This window comes from Macadamia integrifolia, chromosome 13, assembly GCF_013358625.1.
Source record: "Macadamia integrifolia cultivar HAES 741 chromosome 13, SCU_Mint_v3, whole genome shotgun sequence".
In the NCBI taxonomy this organism is placed as follows: domain Eukaryota; kingdom Viridiplantae; phylum Streptophyta; class Magnoliopsida; order Proteales; family Proteaceae; genus Macadamia; species Macadamia integrifolia.
The window spans coordinates 6,522,845-6,542,520 of NC_056569.1; the positions used below are offsets into that span (position 1 = coordinate 6,522,845).

The window sequence follows — 19,676 nt, forward strand, 5'->3', positions numbered from 1 at the left end:
GCAACCAATCATCTGGAATGATCGCCTACCCCCACGAAAGGGAATGAATCTTGTGGAACACTTGTTCATGTGCTCCAATGGGTCCTCATGCACATGCAAAAACCGTACTCCCTCCACAAAAAAACACTTCCCCTTAAAATTTTGCCTTTAAAGTACTATTTCTGGAAGTTCCATTGTTAAAAGACAATCTCCTTATTTCTCTCCGGATCTCATATGCATCGCCATTGCACATGGTTTTCAGCTAGTAATGCCATGATAATAGGCCCAAGCCCATGGCCAGAATTGCCATGTCACTTTCCACATGGCATAAAAAAAGGTCGGCCATCTGGAGACTTTACACAGCAACAAAATTTTACTTTTTTTTTTTATTTAGGGGTAGGGGTGGGTGGAGGGGGAAAAGCTAGCTTATGCAAAGCCAAGTAATAATTTGCTAAACAAGTTTCAGAAACAAAGTACAATGCATTTTAAAAGCTTAACAAAAAAGTGCGGATTTCCATAGGACCCAGTTCAACAACTAGGGATGAACCATCAATGGGACCACCTCTAATGGGAGGCTTCTCTCCAACATCCCCATCAACTTTCCATTTCATCTTTTTCATCTCTGATTTCTCTTGGTTTGTGGATAAGCTCGTTTCCCTTACCTCTTTAATCTTTAAAAAGAAAAAAAAGATGGAACGTAGAAGGTTAGTCAACATAACATACATGTAAACAATGGTTTTCTGATAACAATTTAATGCTAGAGATCAAATCATACTTTCTGAGACTCCCATTAAATAATCAAGACGGATAGAAAATAGAAGTGCATATATTTTGATTTGGACCAATATATTCTAATGGAGGGAAAAGGTTCGTCCATGGAGGGTGAGTCAAGGCCTAAGATCAGGCCGAAAGGCGTAGTCGATGGACCACAGGCACTGAAAGAGTCCTTTACTATCTATTGTTGGTCCCAAGGGATGCCTTTTCGTATTAACATTAAAAAGACTGACTTTCAACAAGTGGAGAACAAAAAGCTCAATAAGGAGTTGAAATGCAATTTACAGTCAAGTCCATAATCCAAATATATCATTCGTATAACATCTTCATGCAGAACATGTAAGCATAAGAACTAATAAAATAAAATTACTTACCACATTTCTGGTAAAAATTTTCTTCAGCTCCACTTTGGCCATTTTTGAATACACCGGATCTTCACCAGCCTATTCACATTTGCATCTTAAAAGTAAGTGAAAACAACACTGAATTTTTTTCCATTTACTTTAACATATGGCATCCACTGGATTCCAACAATTTGGTTTCATTTACTTAATAATTAGTTGTTAGCTCTTAATCTATTCCACACCACTTTATTATGAAAACAAAGGGCAAGAGAGAATTATTACTTCGTATAGATGAGCCAGTCTAAGTAGCACAGTTCCATCATCCAGCTCCTGAAAAAAATGAATAAATAAAGAAGTGCATTTTTAAACCCAATAAGAATTGTTCAACTACCAACCAATTCGCCAGTACATAAAGCTAAGTTTACCTGAAGAGTGATCAATGCAACATTAGGAGGTAAAGTATAGTTAGGATCCATAGCAGTCATTGTTGTCACACGAGAATCTTTCCAATTCTCCATTTTCTGTAAGAGCAATTTCATCAATTAATATGTGCTAGAAAATCATCATTGCTTTTGTTAAAGGCTTAAAGCCATACCTCATGTGTGAAAGCTAAAAGAAGGGGTGAATAAACTTCTTGGCCAGTTTTTCTGCGCCATCGTGTCCCAGTCCCTAGATGATTGATGTTCATGTAATAGTTTCCCCGAATCTAAACAACAAAGATTAGAAGGGAAAGAAAAATATTTTGAAATCTGCACCCCAATTTAATACGGATAAAAATCGTCTGTTTTTCCCTTCCCTTTTTTTCTTGTGTTTTGCTAGTTGCAGAAGATGACACGTGTCATCAACGGTCAAGATTAATTCAGTTGGGTGAGGGTTATTACATCCAGTTTGATTTTTAATTCAATCTTTGCCGTTCACTTAAAGTAATGCCACATGTCGCCTTCTGAAGGTAGCAAAACAAGAAAAACATGGATGAAGAAAAACAGACGATTTTTTTCCATTTAATACGATATCAGCAGTTAGCAAATAGCACCATGTTAGGCAATAAACCTTTACAGTTTCCCTTCTCTCTTTCTCTCTCTTAGTTTTTCCTGGGGGAAAATATTTAATTTATCCATATAAATTATCCCTAAACATTAACATACAAGACAATTGAGTTTTTTAACAGCAATATGAACATCCACATAGATATATGATATTACAATACAATGCTGCTGGGACCAGAAACCAATCTTAAGAAGAATATCAAAGATAGAATGTATTAACATACCGTAAGCCCTTCACATGTGTTATTATGATCTACACAAACTGTTTCATTAAGGGCTTCACCAACTCCCCTTGAGTCATCAACAAGCAGACGCCTTGCATATATGATAGAACAGATGGATCATCAGTTTAACTTGTATAAACCACAGTGAAGTAACTACAAGTAATTATTGCTACTACAGAAAACTGAACAGTAAAAAATAAATCCATATGGAAAAAAACCTGTGAAGCATTAGCTCTAATTCTCCATCTTTAATACTGGCACCTCCCGTGGAACGATCAACCAAGACTGAGAACTCAAATTTCTTGTTTGTAGTAAATATTCCAAGGTTGAGCTGAAAATTATACTCTTAGTTTTTGATAGTGGTGTAGCGTAAGGATATTTGTATAAAATCAGCTTGGAAATGCTATACATATTCATCATACATAATAAACACAAGTATATATACAAAACTAGTGTAGACACCATAGTTCATAGTGCACCACATTTTCATATGCAACATTTCCAGCCACTTAAACAAGTATCTGGTTCAACTTGGGCTACATGGAAAATCATTTGACAAAGATAAATTTAATAAATTTAATTTCACACTTCTGTCCACAGAGACAAGGACACCACAAACTATTTTCTATTTCCAAATGCAAGAATGACATAAAATATCAACCCAATCAGACCTTTCATATTGTCCACTCCACAGTCATAGAAGTAAGTTCATTCGATTATTATGAGCATCTCCATAATGTCATGTTTCTTCTAGTAAACTCCCTCAAAGGGACCTTAATTCTGCACGTGTACATGCCCTTCTTGTCTCATCCTTATTATGAAAAATAGAATGTGAATACCTCCTTATGTCAAGGGGTATCTACAAATGTGCATAATCCTTAGTAAGTAAAACAACTTACAGGATAATAGTTCCCAGCTACAGGTTGATTGATTGAAAGTGACCAATCTGATCTGTAATCTCTCACCTGCAAACAATCACAGATTAACTATATCTGTAATCCAACATGCAAGTTTCAGTATAGCTTATTGAATCAACGATATCTCGCAAGAAATTGGGCAGCATTGATTAAGATACAGAAATTTAACAAAAGAATATAAAAACGGCAATGATAAGGACAGGAAATAATAGTTTCCAAATTGAGAACTATGATGGGAATTTGCTAGACCCAAACTACAGTCCACATAGGCATGGGCTATTGCATGTATAACAACTATTGTTGTTAATAAACTTACTTCAATCTTATATGAACGAAAGTAGTAGGAACACACCAGTTATTCTATTTCAATGTTACACTGTCCATTAACCAAGGAACTTCAATATTAGTATAACAACCTACATAATTAGCAGAATGAACAATTTCATGCTTTCCCATTTTTAAATATTTGAGATGGAACATGGCCATACATTTTGCATTTTAAATCATGCAACCATTAATCTCACTAGATGTCTAGATCAACAATTGTGATCATTCATTTGAAACTTCATCACATGATTGAAACATGGATTGTATGATCATATGCTTCAGATGGTCCATTAATAGATCAAATTGTACCATCATGTTTGTTATTATTCAAAGTGCCAAACAAATGATCAAGATCAAAAGCAGAGGTTGAAAATTTCTAAAATATGAGGTTGAAATAATCATTTTGATCGAAATCTTTTTAGAAGCTTCTCATGGTCTTAGCTTAGATCATATCATACCCTTATGACTGCCATAGTTTAAAATGGTAGATTAACAACTATGATCCAAATAAAAGGTTTACAAAGCCTAAAACATGATTTAAATATTTCAAAACAATATGGTTGAATAATAACATTCCAATTGGAATATTTCAGAAATTTCTAATGGTTTGATTTAAAATCAAACCTTACAATTGTGTTTGCCCATGATTTAAAATTCTAGATGAATGGCCATGATCTAAATAAAAAAAAATATCAGACCATGATGATTAAAGTGTGTCCATCCAAATGTGTATCATTCTAGAGATGAAGAAGGTCTGGGTAGTTTGGTCATTTCATCAACTATCAGTCTAGACTAACATCATTTATGCTCAAACACCCCAAACATCAAGTTTTGAATGTTACAGTATTTAACCCTAATGTTAGGGACCTCAGCTATAAATTCGCCTTCATTTTTTTCTTTTCAATATTGGGGAAGAAGGGTTCAACATTCCTTTCTCCTTGAATACCTCAACACAGCAAAAACACGCTTTTTCATACAGCCATGAGCATTGAGGTGGGAGATGTAGGGTCTACAAATTGACATCAAGTTTCTTCTTGCCTACTCTCTCTCTCTCTCTCTCCCTCTCTCCCTCTCTCTAGTATGTGTGTCCACCTCATTCAGCATCACCTATTCTACTCAAAGAAAGGCCAAAAAGTTAACCAGAACATCCCGCATTCCTACTTTTCTTTCAAACGTTGCATTGTGATTCCTAGTTGAACAAAAGTTGGCGACGGACTGAAAAAGAAGCACATAATTTTATGTGAATAAAATCATAAACTATGAGTACACAAGATCAGAAAATCTAAACAAGGAAAACCAATTCGAAGCCTTAGCATTGTGTCCAGCCAACATAGATGCTCATTTTGGAAGGCTAAAAATATGCTCGATAACTTGTAATGTATTTACATTCGGTCAAAGAGAAAACATAAAATTCGCACAATTGACAGAAATGCAAGTTCATTGAATAGTGTCCAAGAGCCTCTAAAATTGAAAGAGAAAAGTATGAGAAATACCCGTTTTAAAAAATCCCTCCCATTAGAATCTGTATAGAACACCCTGTTTGTATCCATATTTGTTTTCATCCGTGTGATGACCTCCTTTCCAATGCCATCTTTCACTGGGATTGGGCCAATCTATATTGCAGGAAATTTTTCAGAACCTTAATGTAATTGTAGAATAAAACATGCTAGAATTTAGGTGCTAAGCCATAATGGATACTCCCTCTGTCCCAAAAAGAATGGTCTTTTTTGGTGTCTTTTCACTGACCCAAAATGTTTGTCCATTGTGATAAGATAAGCATGGATTCCTTTTACTTTTCCATAATACCCCAGAACAATCATTGTGGTGACCAAGGCATGGAATCTAGGCAAGGGGTTTTTGAGATGTCGGGAGTTATATAGGTATTGTCCCACATCGGTTAAGTTCGGTCCTCGATGCCTTAAAATACTTGAGGAGCTCTCTCCACCTAATATTTTAAGGTTTTGGGTTGGACCCTCCAAGGCTCCAACAGGGGTTAGTATCCGGGAAATGTTGTAATAATTGGGTTTAATGCTTTTGAAAAACACACTTTAGAATTTGTGACTGGGTGTGTTTTTTCAAACAAGACGATCAATTTGGGGTGGAGTATTAAGGAAAATGTCTCTTCAGGAAGTAGGATGAAATAAAAGACTCACAGTGAATTCAACTTCTGCATGCTCTTGGTCTTTATAAAGCCTAGTCACCTGGAAAACATGGTTAAAGATAATACAACCATCAGAAGGCTTGGAAATGAGGATAATGATTACCTTAAGAAAATTTAAAAAGAATTAAAACAATATGACTACTGGAAATATATAGTAGAAAAATTGTTGTTAGCATCTCACTTCATGCAAAACCCTTTTAATCTTCTAACAGGATGATGCAGTAACAGGAAGCAAGCAAAATTTTCAAGGCTAACAGCATTTTTTGCATTAACATTCACTCTTTAGCTTAGTGTTCAAAAACTTCTGCAATTCTGCCTTTTTGAAGTGTTCAAGAATTTAATTAGGATGCCATATTTGTGCTTATGAATTTGGAGGGTCAAGACATCAATTCCATCTTTTTAATTTTTTTAATTTTTTTTTATAGACTACTACAAGGATTACTATATAAAGAGTTCTTTTGCTTTCCTGGAAGTGTGTAGTTCTAAATAGAACAACTCCCTCTTAGCCTTTTACTTTTCCTAAACAAACTGATTATCACAAAGTAATTTCAAGTACCTGATAAATCCATGAGTTGAACTGTTGATGGACTTCATCAACAAGTGGTCCACGCATAACCTTCAAAGGTGCCTGCCATTAATTAAAACTATTAGCTACTACTAAAACAATACAACTAAACAGAACACATTGTCTCTCATGTAGCATTTAAAGTCAAATGCTCACCGATTGTGAAACAGGAATTGCACTGGTATGATTAGGCCGAAAAATGTATGCACCAGAAGCCTACAAGATTTATTATATAAATGGCACGCCAGCTTGAAATTATGACATCAATTTTAACAAAGAATACAAGTACTGTTACAAGAACTTACCTGTGGATCAGAGTCACCAACACTTGAAGCATACCATAGATAGCTTTGATGTATCGGAATGTTTACCTGTTTCATTGTAACAATCAGTTCGATAGCAAAGCTACAGTTTTGAAATATAATAAAATGGAGAAACAATAAAGTGAAGATAAACATTACTATAGCACTATGCAGAAATAAGCAATCCTGATTGAACAATCCCATGTGTACATTAAAACTACCAACGAAGATAAACAAAATAACGCACCCCTGTTTTATAGTTGACCATCCGTTTAAGTCGTCCGGAAGAGAAGAACATCTTCAGATCCCCAGGTCCAACTTCAGTGGTCTCATTTTGTGGAACATCCATTACAGAATGAACTCCACTTTTTATGCTCTCTGTATTATTTTGACAATGACATCAGATGAGGGGAAGAAAGGGAAAGAAATAACTGGAAAAAAAGTAAAGATAAGTGGATGGGGGGGGGGGACAAAGGTAGGTTATTTGATGCTTTGTTTCCATGTGGCATTTAGTGTTTGTCTTCTTCGATAGACAAGTTGGAACTAAACTACCACTATACCAAAGAATAAGTAACTAAAACACAATAAATAAGGAGTTATAGATATGATGAGAGGAAAATCAGGATACATACCTTTCCCACCAGATTTAGAAATAAAGTAAGTGTTCCACCCTAGAGGTGGCACAGATGCTCGAAATAATAGCCAATACTTTGGTGCCCGTTTTGGAGACACTCCTCCATAGGCCTTTGTATAAAATTTTCTCAAGCTTCTTGTAGCATTATCGACCCCCACAAATTGAGCTTCAATTATGTTGCCCTTTGAATCTTTTACAATAAGATAGGCATCATTAACCTAATATAATGATCTCTTTCCATTAGAAAATTATAACTGTAAATAATTTATTAATTGGAACCGATACAAAATGAAGCAAAATTGCTTTCAGAGAACTTGACAACTTTTTATTTCCAGAATTTGATATCATATATGCTTCAACCTAAAATGAGCTTAACAATGATAAATACCAATATGAGAATATCCTGACAGTTCAATTACGACTGCATAAGAATGTTGATAGTAACATGTTTATGAAGCATTGTCCTTCAAGATGTGGGGCATCATATTTATGCACTATTAAAATGCTTAAGATGCAGCTGAGGTACCCACATGCTACAAAGTAGAAAGGTATGATGGATTCCTTGAAAGAGAGGAGGATCAACCTTCTTTTAATTGATGGTTCAGCAGTTTATCCTATAAATTCCAGCAGTAACAGAGCTTCCATATTCAGTTTTTTAGGAACAATAAAAAAATAGATATAATTGGTGACAAAAACTCTCTTACAAAGCTATTGAGTATATAGAGTTTATAAGACATCCGCAGAACAAGGAGCCTCTAAATATTAAAAAAAAAAAAATGTAATGGACAGGACAGAAAAAACTCTTCCGGAGCGAGAAATGATTACATCTTTAGGGAGGTTGTGCAGCTTGTTGCCTGGTGGACCTTAGATGTAGGATGGCATGTGGCTTTTTGGGGGTTGACTGGCCTAATTCTCTTTTCCTATTACTTCTCGGCTGGGTCCCCTGAAGTCTGGGACTTCTATTGATTTCTATGTTTAATAGATTTATTTCTTCTTGTTGCATTCCAAAATATTATATCTACAAAATATTAAAAAAAAGAACAATTTTGCGAGCGTAACTAAAAAGTCTTTATTTGAAAAAATTTCACTATTAACATCAAGAGTTCACCCCCTTCTCCTTGGTACTACCTAACATGGAATCAGACAATTCCATAAATAACTCTAAGCTTTAGTTTTACATATTTATTCATTTTCTTTATAGTGGCATCTGCAACCATATAAGGGACTAAAATTCAACCAAAATAATAAGAGCATTACTCACAGGAATCCTAATGATGTCAGTACGACCCCATCCAAGAGGATTGTAAGCCACAACAACCTGCAAATAAAATTTTTAGTCTTGATACTTGAAATTTGGTGTCTACTCTTCAGCCAGCAGAATAGCATAATGACAATGAAAGACTCACCAAGTCCTTTCCTTCAGGGATTCCCTCCTCCACTGGTGGGCAGTAGCTTAAATTGAGTAAAGGACACTGTCATTTAAAATGTAAACAAGAGCAACATCAAACTGGGAAAAAATAACATGACACAAGGATAGGCAGCACAAATGTGAAAACAGAATGTCTTTTAGGGCAGGAATTGAATGCTCCATGTCTCCCCTTCCCCAGACTGCAGTGGAAAACGCCTATTCTTTATCAATAAAATTCTCTGAAGAAGACATACGCAGCCACATATAAAGACTTTCTGGTGACTGAACAAGAATGTAGATTAATATAATTTAAAATCAATTCCTTGAAAAGTTACCTATTGAATACATGAAATTTACCCCACCATGACTAAGTAAAGATTGAGGTGAACATTTTCTTGTGGTTTTTTTTCCATTTTTTCCATATGTCTTGGTATGGGCCAAAATGGAAAAGCTAGGCCAGACTAACAAATGCAAATGCAGCCATGCCAGTTTTCAGATTATTCTTATATCTTGTTACTATTGTTCCTATCAGTACTCTCACTCTAATAGCTATTCAGTTTTTTATTATTTATTATAACAGAACTCATTTATCAACAAAGGTTTCATCTTGCTGATTGCTCCTTCTCCACTCTACAATTCCATTACTACACATAAGACCCCAAAAGGCTTCCAGTCCCACCAGGAATTCATACCTGACTAAACTTGACAACAGGATCTTCACATTGATTTCTTGATTTTGAATTCGAAAGGCATGACAGAGCTGAGTTTACAACAGTTTCTGCCTGTTAAAAGTTTTTGACAAGAGCGAGAGAGAGAAAATGAGAACAATTAAGAGGTTAGTAACGAAGAAGTAAAAAAAATCCATGGAAATTTTCATAATAATTGAAATGACCAGGAGGGGCAGCCAACCTCAGAAGCTCCAATAGCCAAGCGTTTCGCATAGTCATTTGTTGTATGCTGTTTTGCAGTACCGGTGACGGCGTCATGATGTTGTACAATTCCTAAAGCATCTCCTAAGCTAAAAGTGTTGGGACCAGAGAACTTCCTTCCAGCCAGAAATTCAAGTTGGCGTGCAGCCTATTTTAAACAATGACAGGTTCTTTCAGATAGATTTATTGAAAAATTCACGTAACGCTTGATGAATAGAAAAGGATGATAAGTAGTATCCAGATCAGAAGTAAAGGCACACATCTTAACTGAGGCAGTGTTTGTGCCCCACTAAGGAGATCTTCTAGGATGAAAGTTTAGAAATTAGATGACAACAGATATTGATAAATAGTTCTTCTGGAGCATGGAACATAGACTTAAATCAACAAATGTACAAAATCTAAACATTATTAAGATCTAAATTAATAGGAGATCTACTATATTGAGATGCATCAAAACAATAAGTCTAAATGAGCAAGCATGTGGAAGTGAAAAAGAAGGGGCATTAAAATGAGCTTCTTCACTATCCTCTTGTCCAGACTTAAGACATTACTCAATAAGAATTCCCTTGATATTCAGTTATGATGGCTCACCAAATAATATCCACTCAACATTCTGACATAGCGCTTGAGTGCTGGGCGACTTGTAAAAAACCCAGTCCAATACGCATCTTTTCTGTCTGCATATCTGTAAGAAACCATTAGAATACAAATTAGTGGAGGGAAGAAAAATAAGTTCATTCTTGCAATCACAATAGAAGAGGAACAAATATTGCTTACGGAAAATAATCATCGGTTTTTAGTGGCCATGATTCATTTGCAGCATTTTTGGCATCAACGTATAATGATGGAGTAGAATACAATGCGTTCACTCTACCATCCTGCACATGTTGAATTCACAAAGTTCAAATTCAAATAGAAATGATTATGTTGGATGATTGGATACTATAACTAAAAGCAAATACCTAGTGGTCTTCTATTAAGAGAGGACAAAATATCCAGATGCTTAAAGCTAATAAAGGAATTTTGGAATTTTCTTGTAAGAAAAGGCAAAAGAATTTCTTGATTTGCAGAAATTCCAGCTAAAATCTCTAGAATTATGCAGCAAGTGGGGATCCTTTCTTGTCAATACGGTATTAATATGGTCAGCCTGATTGCTCACAACAGAAGTGCTATGCCAGTCTTGTCTGGAGAACAAGATCTTATTGCCAGCACTAAGACTAGCAAAGGAAGCTAAGAAGATGATGAGAAACCATAAGGAATAGAATCAGTATCTAGGACTATTCCTGACTGCTCCCTATTGTAAACTTGATTAGAAGCTTTTGAAATAAAAATGAGATACAAAAGTTGAACAAAACTGCTCTCTTGTCTCAAGCATAATAGAGGACATTAGATTTATTGAGAAGATACAAAAAGATAGAATACTTGAAAAGGTAATTGAATTTTGTTCCCATTGACCTTATTTACCTTGTTTACATAATGGATCAACTTGTCCATCTCCTTGAACCAAGATTCAGCATACTGGTACTTAAAATCATCACCCATTGTCCACATGATATGATTTGAGCGGGTCACATTTGCCTGTCAGGAACAATAAAACATGTATTATTGGGCGAAGAACGGTGGAAACTTTAAATTCGGGTAGAGAAGGATGAACCACATCATCCTCTCATCAAATGTGATTTTATTATAAACATCTAATTCATTGTAAGATTTAAAAGTGGCAAAGTTTACCTGAGTCATAGCAGCATCAATAAAATCATTTACACGCTCTGCAACATTGTAGTCAAATAGAAGAGGGTTATCCTGCATTTATCACATACAGCTGAGGAGGTGATACAGTTTTTGGAAAAGTAAAAATAAGGCACCAGACAAACTTGATCTTGTTCAAGTTGGAACCTGGACAGTGGAATCGTTATCATTCACTTCAAAGTTGAAACCAGTTGGAGGGCCATAATTCATGGGAAATGCATTGGTGAAGATCTGTAGAAAGCCCAAACATGTCAAGAAAAAAAATATATATCTGAAAAAAAGCTAATCTGAACAGGGAGCAAGAATTAAGGTTCCAAACCTGAGAAGAGGAACCAAAAGTCTTGGACCCACGCCATATAACTTCAAGTGATTTATCCACATATCGTTTTTCTCTGTCCTGATAATCTATCCGTGCAAAATGTAGAGAATCGAAACCAAGCTACAGGGAAAATATAAACAAAATAAAGCACAACTGTTACTTAATAATCAAGAACTAATAAAACTGAAGATCAATATTTGAAATCCTCAAGTGCTTTCTAAGTCAATGGCAATGCATAGAATACAAACAGAAAATTATGTCAACATGGTCCATGAGAAACAAAAATGTATCAAATTTCTACAAGCAATAGCATAGAAAATCAACTGCAACAACACATACAGATGAAGAAGTTTCAGAATATGATTAAGATACTGTTATAATGTCCTTCTACTACTAAAGAAGCGGTCAACCAACATAAAAGACAAGCCTTGTAAAACTAATAGCCATCTAAGGAAGATTCCACTCTAGAAGGCAAGCCTTGTCCTTATCAGTACAAAGTTTTAATCAACATAAAAGACTAATAGCTTCAATGCAATAAAGAGAAAAAGGTCAAAGTTAAGGAAATATATCTTCATCCACAGAGCAAAATATGAAGTGAAAACCATCACCTCAGCCCCAAATAGATAAGCTTGCACAGCAGAATGTCCAAATGGATCAATCTGCCAACCAGCGCGAGGAATTTTGTTGAATTGCTTCTTTATAATGCGGTGGCCAAGAGTTGTTTGATCAATCATATCTATGTAATGGCATGATGCTTCATCATGCATAGACCAGCCACCATTTCTGTGATAATAATGCAAAATGATGATTAGTAAATAAGTGTGTAAATTCGTTTTCTTACATTGATACACAGTATAAGTTCTAAAAACCACATACATGAACTCCAACTGCCCAGAATCCACAAGTTTTTTCACTTGTTCTTGTGTCCCCTCATTCTGCTCTTCCCACCACCTTTGGAAAAAGGCCTATTTGTCAAACAAAATTTGTTAATGGAAGGCAATCAAATTTTGGCTACACAAGAATAGTACTATTAGAAGAACATGATTCTCTTCTCACATGATAAACAGTGGGGTCTATACGGACATTCTCTCTGTCTCTCTCATTTTGAGCATGTGAGACTTAGGTGAACCCATATAGATGATACAATTTTCAATGCCCTTCCTCAACTGCCCTTTAGAAACCTTGTGAAAAAAAAAAAACCCAGACCCAGCCCAGGCCCAAGCCCCCTCCCCGCCAGCGAACTCCATCATCCAAGTATTTTCTCTCTCTCTCTCCAATGATTTTCTGGGTCTTTTTATCACTCATTGCTCGCCCTCCTCTGCAAGTTCTCCATTTTCACTCTGAAATTTCTCTCTTCGACTTCACTCCTTTGGACTACTATAGTCCTTTTTAATTTCACTCCCTCCACCCACCTGCAACTTCCTCTCCCTTCGCTCTAACTTCCTGGCCTGAAATTAACTTTTCCCAACTCTTACCTATTCAAAAAAAAAAAAATATTCCCAATTCTGGTTTTCTTTTTGTGTATGTGGTATACGCTCGCCCGCGAGAATGTGAGGGAGAGACGAAAATGTGACGCAGGAATCAGGATCAAGGCTTGAAAACTTAGAATCAGGTACGGGATCAGTTTCCACTTGCCATTGATTTGGATTCCAATTCGCTTTTGAATCTTGTGTTACCAAAAAAAAAAAAAAAACGTATATAGGATAAGAAATTTAAAAAAAAAATACAAATTATAATTTAAAATTTGCTGCCAAGTTGCATGGCCCTCTAGACAATTGGCCAGAGTTGTACAAGGGCAGGGTGATCATTTACTTCTCTGTGTGAGAGGACGGGTGTCACTACTCAAAAACTTAAGTCCGTTCGAAAGACTTGGATAAGTATATACTTCTCTGGGCAATATCCATTTGATTGTTAGTTACATACTTCAAGTGCCCACCATAGAAATTTGGGACCAAAAGTAAATGCTATTTACCTAACAATTATAAGTTTTTATGTTTATAAAAATAAAAATAATTTGCCTGTTAATTGCATGAAGTAAATGGCAAATTTTTTTTCTTCATTATGTTCCATTGGTTACTTTGTCAGCGGATTAAGTAGGGATTTCTTATTGGTTACAAAAGTAAATGACATTTCTTTTCTCCATCATTTCTATTGGCTACCCTACCCTATCCATATTGGTAACAAGGATTTCCATGGTTTTGCCCGTCCCTTAGATAAGATGGTCCAGCTAAGATAGAATAGTTGAATTCCACTCCTTGGCTTCTAGTCTTGTGTTAGTAGAATTATCTTTTACCCAAATAAATAAATATATAGTTCTTGAGATAGAATGGAGTAGTTCTCAGAACTGAACCAAGTAAACATTATCAAGAACTGAACTAAGTTCTCTCCTCTTAGATAATAAGCCGTTTAGACTTGTTTCATGATCAAATTCAACTTTCACTAAACAGCATTATTAAAGGTCTTTTAATTCAAATCCCTTACCTGTTCTACAAAAATGAATTTCCTGTTAGGATCACGGAGCAGAGATTGAACCACTGAGTCCAGAACATTTCTAACACATGCACCCTATACAAAATCACAAAACCAAGAATCAAAATACTGAAAATGAAAACTGAGTCAAAAATGGATTCAAACAAAACTAATTATACATAACCTGGATACTGTTATTGGATCCAACATAGTATTGATCAATCGTCTTCAACCATCCAACATCATCATGTGAATGAGGAACCAAATGAACATTCAGTTTCCCTTCCACAGGACCAGCTCCAGTTTCATATCTGATACACCCACCATTAACAGTTCCAATAGCACAAAGAACTGTGAAGATGCATAGATAAGCTGCCACCATAGCTGCTAATCTCTCCATTTCACTAACAATATAGTGTGAAAGAACACAGAATCAAGTGTCAGTTTTGAAAGGAAAAAAGGGCTTGTATAGGTCTTTATAATGAGTGAAGAGTAAAACCCTAAAACCCATTTCAATGAGGGAGTATAGTAAATATAGAACAACATAAAAGGACAGAAATTAATATAAATAAAAAGGGTTTTTTTCCTATCCTCATCACATGCAAGGGAAGCACATGCACATGGTTAGCTCAAAACAAAACTCTTGAAGAAAGGTGCTCAGAAAGAGAGCTTTCATGCGCCACAGCAATGGTGAAGTGATGATCAACCTCAATATGATGTGTACATCCATGGAATATAATGGTAGAAGTCAAACAAGTGTCACTTATAGATTGTAGGCTACAAAAGACAAAGAGAGAGATAGAGAATCAAAGGCTGATCAACTATATCCACATAATATCATCAATGGGGTACAATCCAAAGGTAATATCCCTAATAAGCCACAGGATCAGTAGGGGACTAGCTGTAAAGTTTGTGTCTTGTGTGGAACCATTTGATTCTCAGCCTACCATTATTGAAGATCCACCATATTTTCAGTCAACTTTCTTGTATATATTCTTAAATCTCCTTTCTTTTCTTTTACAAGCCGCCTCTTATGGTAGGTAGTCATTTTCATTTGATGGTGGGTGGACCTTCCTTTACAGGTGAAAGAAAACTTTCTCTTTTGATAAAGGTCAGTGTGTTGCCATGCATTTTTTGACAAATAATCAATTTTGTATATTTAACAAAAAAGTTTACTTTTACATGATATCAGAGCTTAATTTTCGACACAGATTTCGATCATCTTGCATTCCATCTATGGACTTTTCAAGGTCTTTCGACTCTCAACGTTAAAAGGGTTGTCTCAATTCGATTGTCTCCTTTTATAGTTATCTATTGTGACAGACACAGGTGCTTAGGTCTTATTGATTCCCACAAGACTTGGGAGAGGCTTCATCAATGGCAACATTTTGGTCACCATCAACGAAGATTCATTCATCCGATATAGATCACTACCTTGAATGAACATCTTATCCTATTTAAAAATTTCTGACTCTCTATGCCATTGGGAAACCAATTACCAATGAGTCAAGGTTATTTGCTTTGTTGTGACTCTTTTTTCTCTCTTTCTCTCTCTTCATATGAAAGGAATCCGCTGCCCTTCTATGTATGATACCATTTCGTTGCAATTCATTGGTGAGTTTCTTTATGCCTTTCACTTATAGAATCACGTCTCTCAAAAACTTATTAGCTGTGACGCACACAATGATGCTTCCCATTGACAGAAATTGAACACTAGGAATGTGTCAATGGAAATTGGTACAAGAAGCTGGAATATACTTCTTGATAATGTCATCACTGGACAGCCAATGAGCGACAGTCATAATAAAATTTACAAGTCATTTTCAATCGAGACTAAAGGCAAAGAAGGAAGATATTGCGAGACTGTACTTGGTCAAAGCTAATGATGGAGTTGCTTAAAAATGAGAGGAAAAAAAATATATATGAACATATCCAAATTATGAACTGAAATGACCACAAATAAAATTGGTGAATGACATTTTAAAAGACAAATAAAACTCTAAAATATGAATTGGATAAGAATCAGTCTAAATCAATCCCAAAAACCCTAAAATCGATCATTCCAGAAGAATATCTAAGATCGAGATTTGTCATAGTTGATTCCATTTTTTTATATTTTTGAAACAGTAATCTACGTAGACAAGAGAATCATAAAATAAGAGAAGGAATCATACCACAATGAGTTAAATCAACATGTGCAGCTTAATAGTTGTGCCCTTCTCAGAAATTAAATAGTTGATATAGTCAAGTATTATCTTGAGCTTCTTCAAAAGATCATGTATGTTTGACAAGCCCTTCCTTGAGATTCTTTCTCCTGCTTCTCTTCGATTGCCCTAGGCTTAAATTTGAACTATATATATATATATATAACCTTTTGTTCATTTGGATCTCTAATGGAGAAATTAAGCCACCTACTAGTCTCTTATCTTAAGAGGTGCTTAATTTCCTTTCATACTCTCAATTAAATTCTCTGGATTGAGTTTCTTTGAATTCGCATGATAGAGGACGAGAGTTAATGATAAAACTCGTTTGGTCAAGAACCCAATTGTAAAATCACATACGGATGAAGTGATTAATTAGCTTAAAGCTTAAGGCCTTCCAAATTCTTTCTAGTTTAATATGGGCAACTGAAACTATCTACAAATTTTCTCAAGAGCCTTCTAATGTCCTCATCTAGCTAGCATATTCTAACCTCTGTTGGTGAATGACCATTAGGCTGCATCGCTTTCACTAGATTGACCACTTCAATCCTGACTCAAAAGGTTGGGTAGGACCTGTTTAGATGATTCTCGCAGTGGGACTTGAGTGGAAAAGCTCTAAAAGAAACAAGGTTTAATGGTCGCGGCAATAGACCTGTGTGGTGTTCATCGCTGTGAGGATCGGATGAGAATTTGGGGACCAAGACTGAAGAAAAGGATGTGGAAGTAGGAGAGGAGGAGCCGAGATTTCTGATGGTTCCCCCCTACAAGGTCAGGAAAACCCATTTTTCTCAAGATAGTATTAAGATTAGGTAAATGATATCATCAAAGAACTCACAGTGGCATGTGATTTCCCTGAAAAATTCCAAGTTATGGACCACATCTCAATTTAGAATTGGAATTTATGGACCACATCCCAGGATTTGGACTGTGATTTGATCAGGGATATTGGCTGGATATGATCAAGATTAGCCGCCACCTATCCGGTCCCAATCTGCAAGATCTACCTATTAGAGGTTTGTGGGACTTTTCAAGCTAGCAAGCAAGGCCCAGTACTATTGAGTGTTTAAGATTTAACAATGCAGAACACCAATGATTTGAAAGAAAATAAATAAATAAAAAGATCACAATGATTTACATGATTCATCCAAGATAGGCTACGTCTATGACTGAGTGATAATCAAAGCTTCTACTATTTTAATGAAGAAATTACGAAACTCTAACCTTCAGGCCTTCTTATGAGATCGACCTTAGCTATATATAGTGCTTTACATTTGCGTTATAATACAGAGAAATCCTAATCCGAAAAAGAAAAACTGTTGCTAGTATAAACGACTCTAAAAATTTCACTTAGTACTTCTTGGATTAAACTGAGATCAGGCTTTACCAATAACAATGATCACATAGTGTACTATTCTTTTGCTTACTCTACTTAGTAATCCTTACGCTAGAATAACTCAACTCAGATCCCTAAAGAAATTATGGGTTTAATGTTAAATATGCCTGAAGATATATGATTCAGTCTTATGGCCCCCCTCCAACCCTTTCTTCTTCCCTACTTCATCATTAATGTGGTTGGAAGGAGCATATTCTTAGCATTGAATTAGCTAGTGATCGGAAATCTTACACGAGTTGGGAAGAGCTTGTTTTAATAAGCTACATGGCTCTAGCAGGGAAGGATGGATTAATTCTCTTGTCATTAATTAGCAACATACAATTTGAATTTAATTATTGAATTAAGCTTAGGATTGGGTGTTTTGAGAATTTAGAATAAACAAGGATTGGAAGTTTGTGTGTTTTCTGGTCTGGTTTGGAGTTCCGAGTTTGAGAGAGAGAGAGAGAGAGAGAGAGAGAGAGAGAGAGAGCACTTCATTATAATGCACAGTACTGTATTTAATTTATGCATGTTAACAATTAAACCTCAAGAATGTCAAAACAGTCTCTCGACATTTTTGGGGTAAGACTGTGTAATTCTAGCTCTCTTAGACTTTGCACATATGAAAGTCTCGTGCACTGAGTATACCATTTGATAATCTCAACAATTAAACCTGCAAAGTAGGATATGGACACTTGGCTGTCTACTAAAGTTGCAAGATTCATGCAATCTTAAATCAAATCAATCATAAAGGAAGCCAAGAGAAAGAAGCGAAGAAATATAATCTACAATCAATGCCCAGTTCAATTGAACACCATGCCCATAGAAGTTTAAGGTCATGCAAGTCTATAGATCATGAAGACCATAGTTGCAGGGCAGATCGAGAGGGAGAAGAAGAAGAAGAAGACATACCTGCAGAGATAGGACTAGCTGTTGATGATTCAAAGATGATGATGGACTACAGTTTATACTTTATTTGTGAAGAAGTGAATTGCATGCATAGGCTGCTCAGGATGGATTTAATTTTGTAACAGTTGCAGTAGTCTAAAATTACTTCTCATCTTCTCATGTTTTAATGTGTGCAACTACTCAACAACTTTTATTTTAATGAACTACCACTGGTCCACTGGACATAAATTGATACATCTCAAAAGTTAAAACAATACTTTCCAAAGCTCAATGATTTTCAATTGCTTCAATAATTGAAAACCCACCGACACCAGTTTTGATAGAAATTTGATCAAACCCACCCACCAAACATATCTAGGGGGGGGCCCAGTTGGTCTGCCATCATTTAGAGGATCAGCCCCACGTTGGAATTGGGGTGCTAATTGATTTTGGTACGGTTTAGAAACAAGTATCAGCCTAAATCGAATCGAAGCTAAACAATTTTTATAATCTCCATACTGATATCAAATCATTCATATAACTTATGGCATTTAATTGAGATAAAGCTGAGTTGTTATTATTGAAAATACAAACTCATAATCATCAAATCTGTTATCTTTTTACTTTTTGCGTAATTCCAAAAAAAAAAGTCACACTTGTTAGGCAATTTCATAAAGTTCAAATAGAAGATTTAATTTTCAATCTAAAACAGAAATCGAACTGGATCAAATGACATTTCACTTTTCAAAACCAAAATGAATCGAAAATAGAAACCGACATGTGATGCAAGTAGTGCTAGAGGGACCTCTGGATAGCTGAGCTGACTGCTGACCTTATCTGTCAAATCCTCACAGGTACTGTGCCCAAATTAAACCCAATCAAATGAACCAAATTTAACTATCGGACCGGGGCAGAGCCAGAGGAAGGGAAGTGGTCCCATGCCAAGTGGAGCCTTATAATCATTTTTTTTTTGGGTAAAAACAAGCCTTATTATCCGTAGAATGAATACATGAGACCCTACACCATGCATTAAAGAAGAGGAGTGATTGCACAGGAGGGGAAAAAAAA

At 35.7% G+C, this 19,676-nt stretch overlaps 1 protein-coding gene and 1 long non-coding RNA gene across 3 annotated transcripts; one reads left to right on the forward strand and one right to left on the reverse strand.

Annotated features, from left to right (window-relative positions):
* Positions 1-405: 405 nt before the first annotated feature.
* LOC122059611 (alpha-mannosidase) lies at positions 406-18,790 on the reverse strand. Of its 2 annotated transcripts, XM_042622506.1 has the most exons (30): positions 18,633-18,790; positions 14,332-14,551; positions 14,160-14,243; positions 12,555-12,643; positions 12,287-12,461; positions 11,679-11,798; positions 11,507-11,590; positions 11,342-11,413; positions 11,075-11,188; positions 10,388-10,488; positions 10,202-10,295; positions 9,591-9,758; positions 9,374-9,463; positions 8,680-8,745; positions 8,535-8,591; positions 7,272-7,491; positions 6,887-7,017; positions 6,643-6,708; positions 6,494-6,553; positions 6,329-6,400; positions 5,765-5,812; positions 5,105-5,224; positions 3,267-3,332; positions 2,586-2,698; positions 2,368-2,458; positions 1,693-1,803; positions 1,523-1,618; positions 1,380-1,427; positions 1,128-1,196; positions 406-650 (listed from the first exon to the last, which is right to left on the reverse strand). In XM_042622506.1, exons 2-30 carry the CDS (start codon positions 14,545-14,547, stop codon positions 465-467), a joined length of 3,027 nt encoding a protein of 1,008 aa, XP_042478440.1. In that variant the 5' UTR covers positions 14,548-14,551; positions 18,633-18,790; the 3' UTR covers positions 406-464. The 2 variants fall into 2 exon arrangements, with proteins under 2 accessions (XP_042478440.1, XP_042478441.1); XM_042622507.1 differs by lacking the exon at positions 18,633-18,790 and having other exon boundaries at positions 14,332-15,300.
* On the forward strand, positions 12,941-15,738 carry LOC122059613. The gene is made up of 2 exons (XR_006134089.1): positions 12,941-13,290; positions 15,188-15,738. It is a non-coding gene; the product is annotated as an uncharacterized LOC122059613 (long non-coding RNA).
* Positions 18,791-19,676: the final 886 nt, after the last annotated feature.

Bases quoted from the DNA above. Each gene is read 5' to 3' on its own strand.
- LOC122059611 (XM_042622506.1), bottom strand. From the start codon at position 14,547: ATGGAGAGATTAGCAGCTATGGTGGCAGCTTATCTATGCATCTTCACA. The intron at 10,296-10,387 runs GTAAGCAATATT...GGTTTCTTACAG, and splicing joins AAAACCGATGATTATTTTCC to ATATGCAGACAGAAAAGATG. The intron at 651-1,127 runs GTAAGTAATTTT...TTCTTTTTAAAG, and splicing joins AAATTTTTACCAGAAATGTG to ATTAAAGAGGTAAGGGAAAC.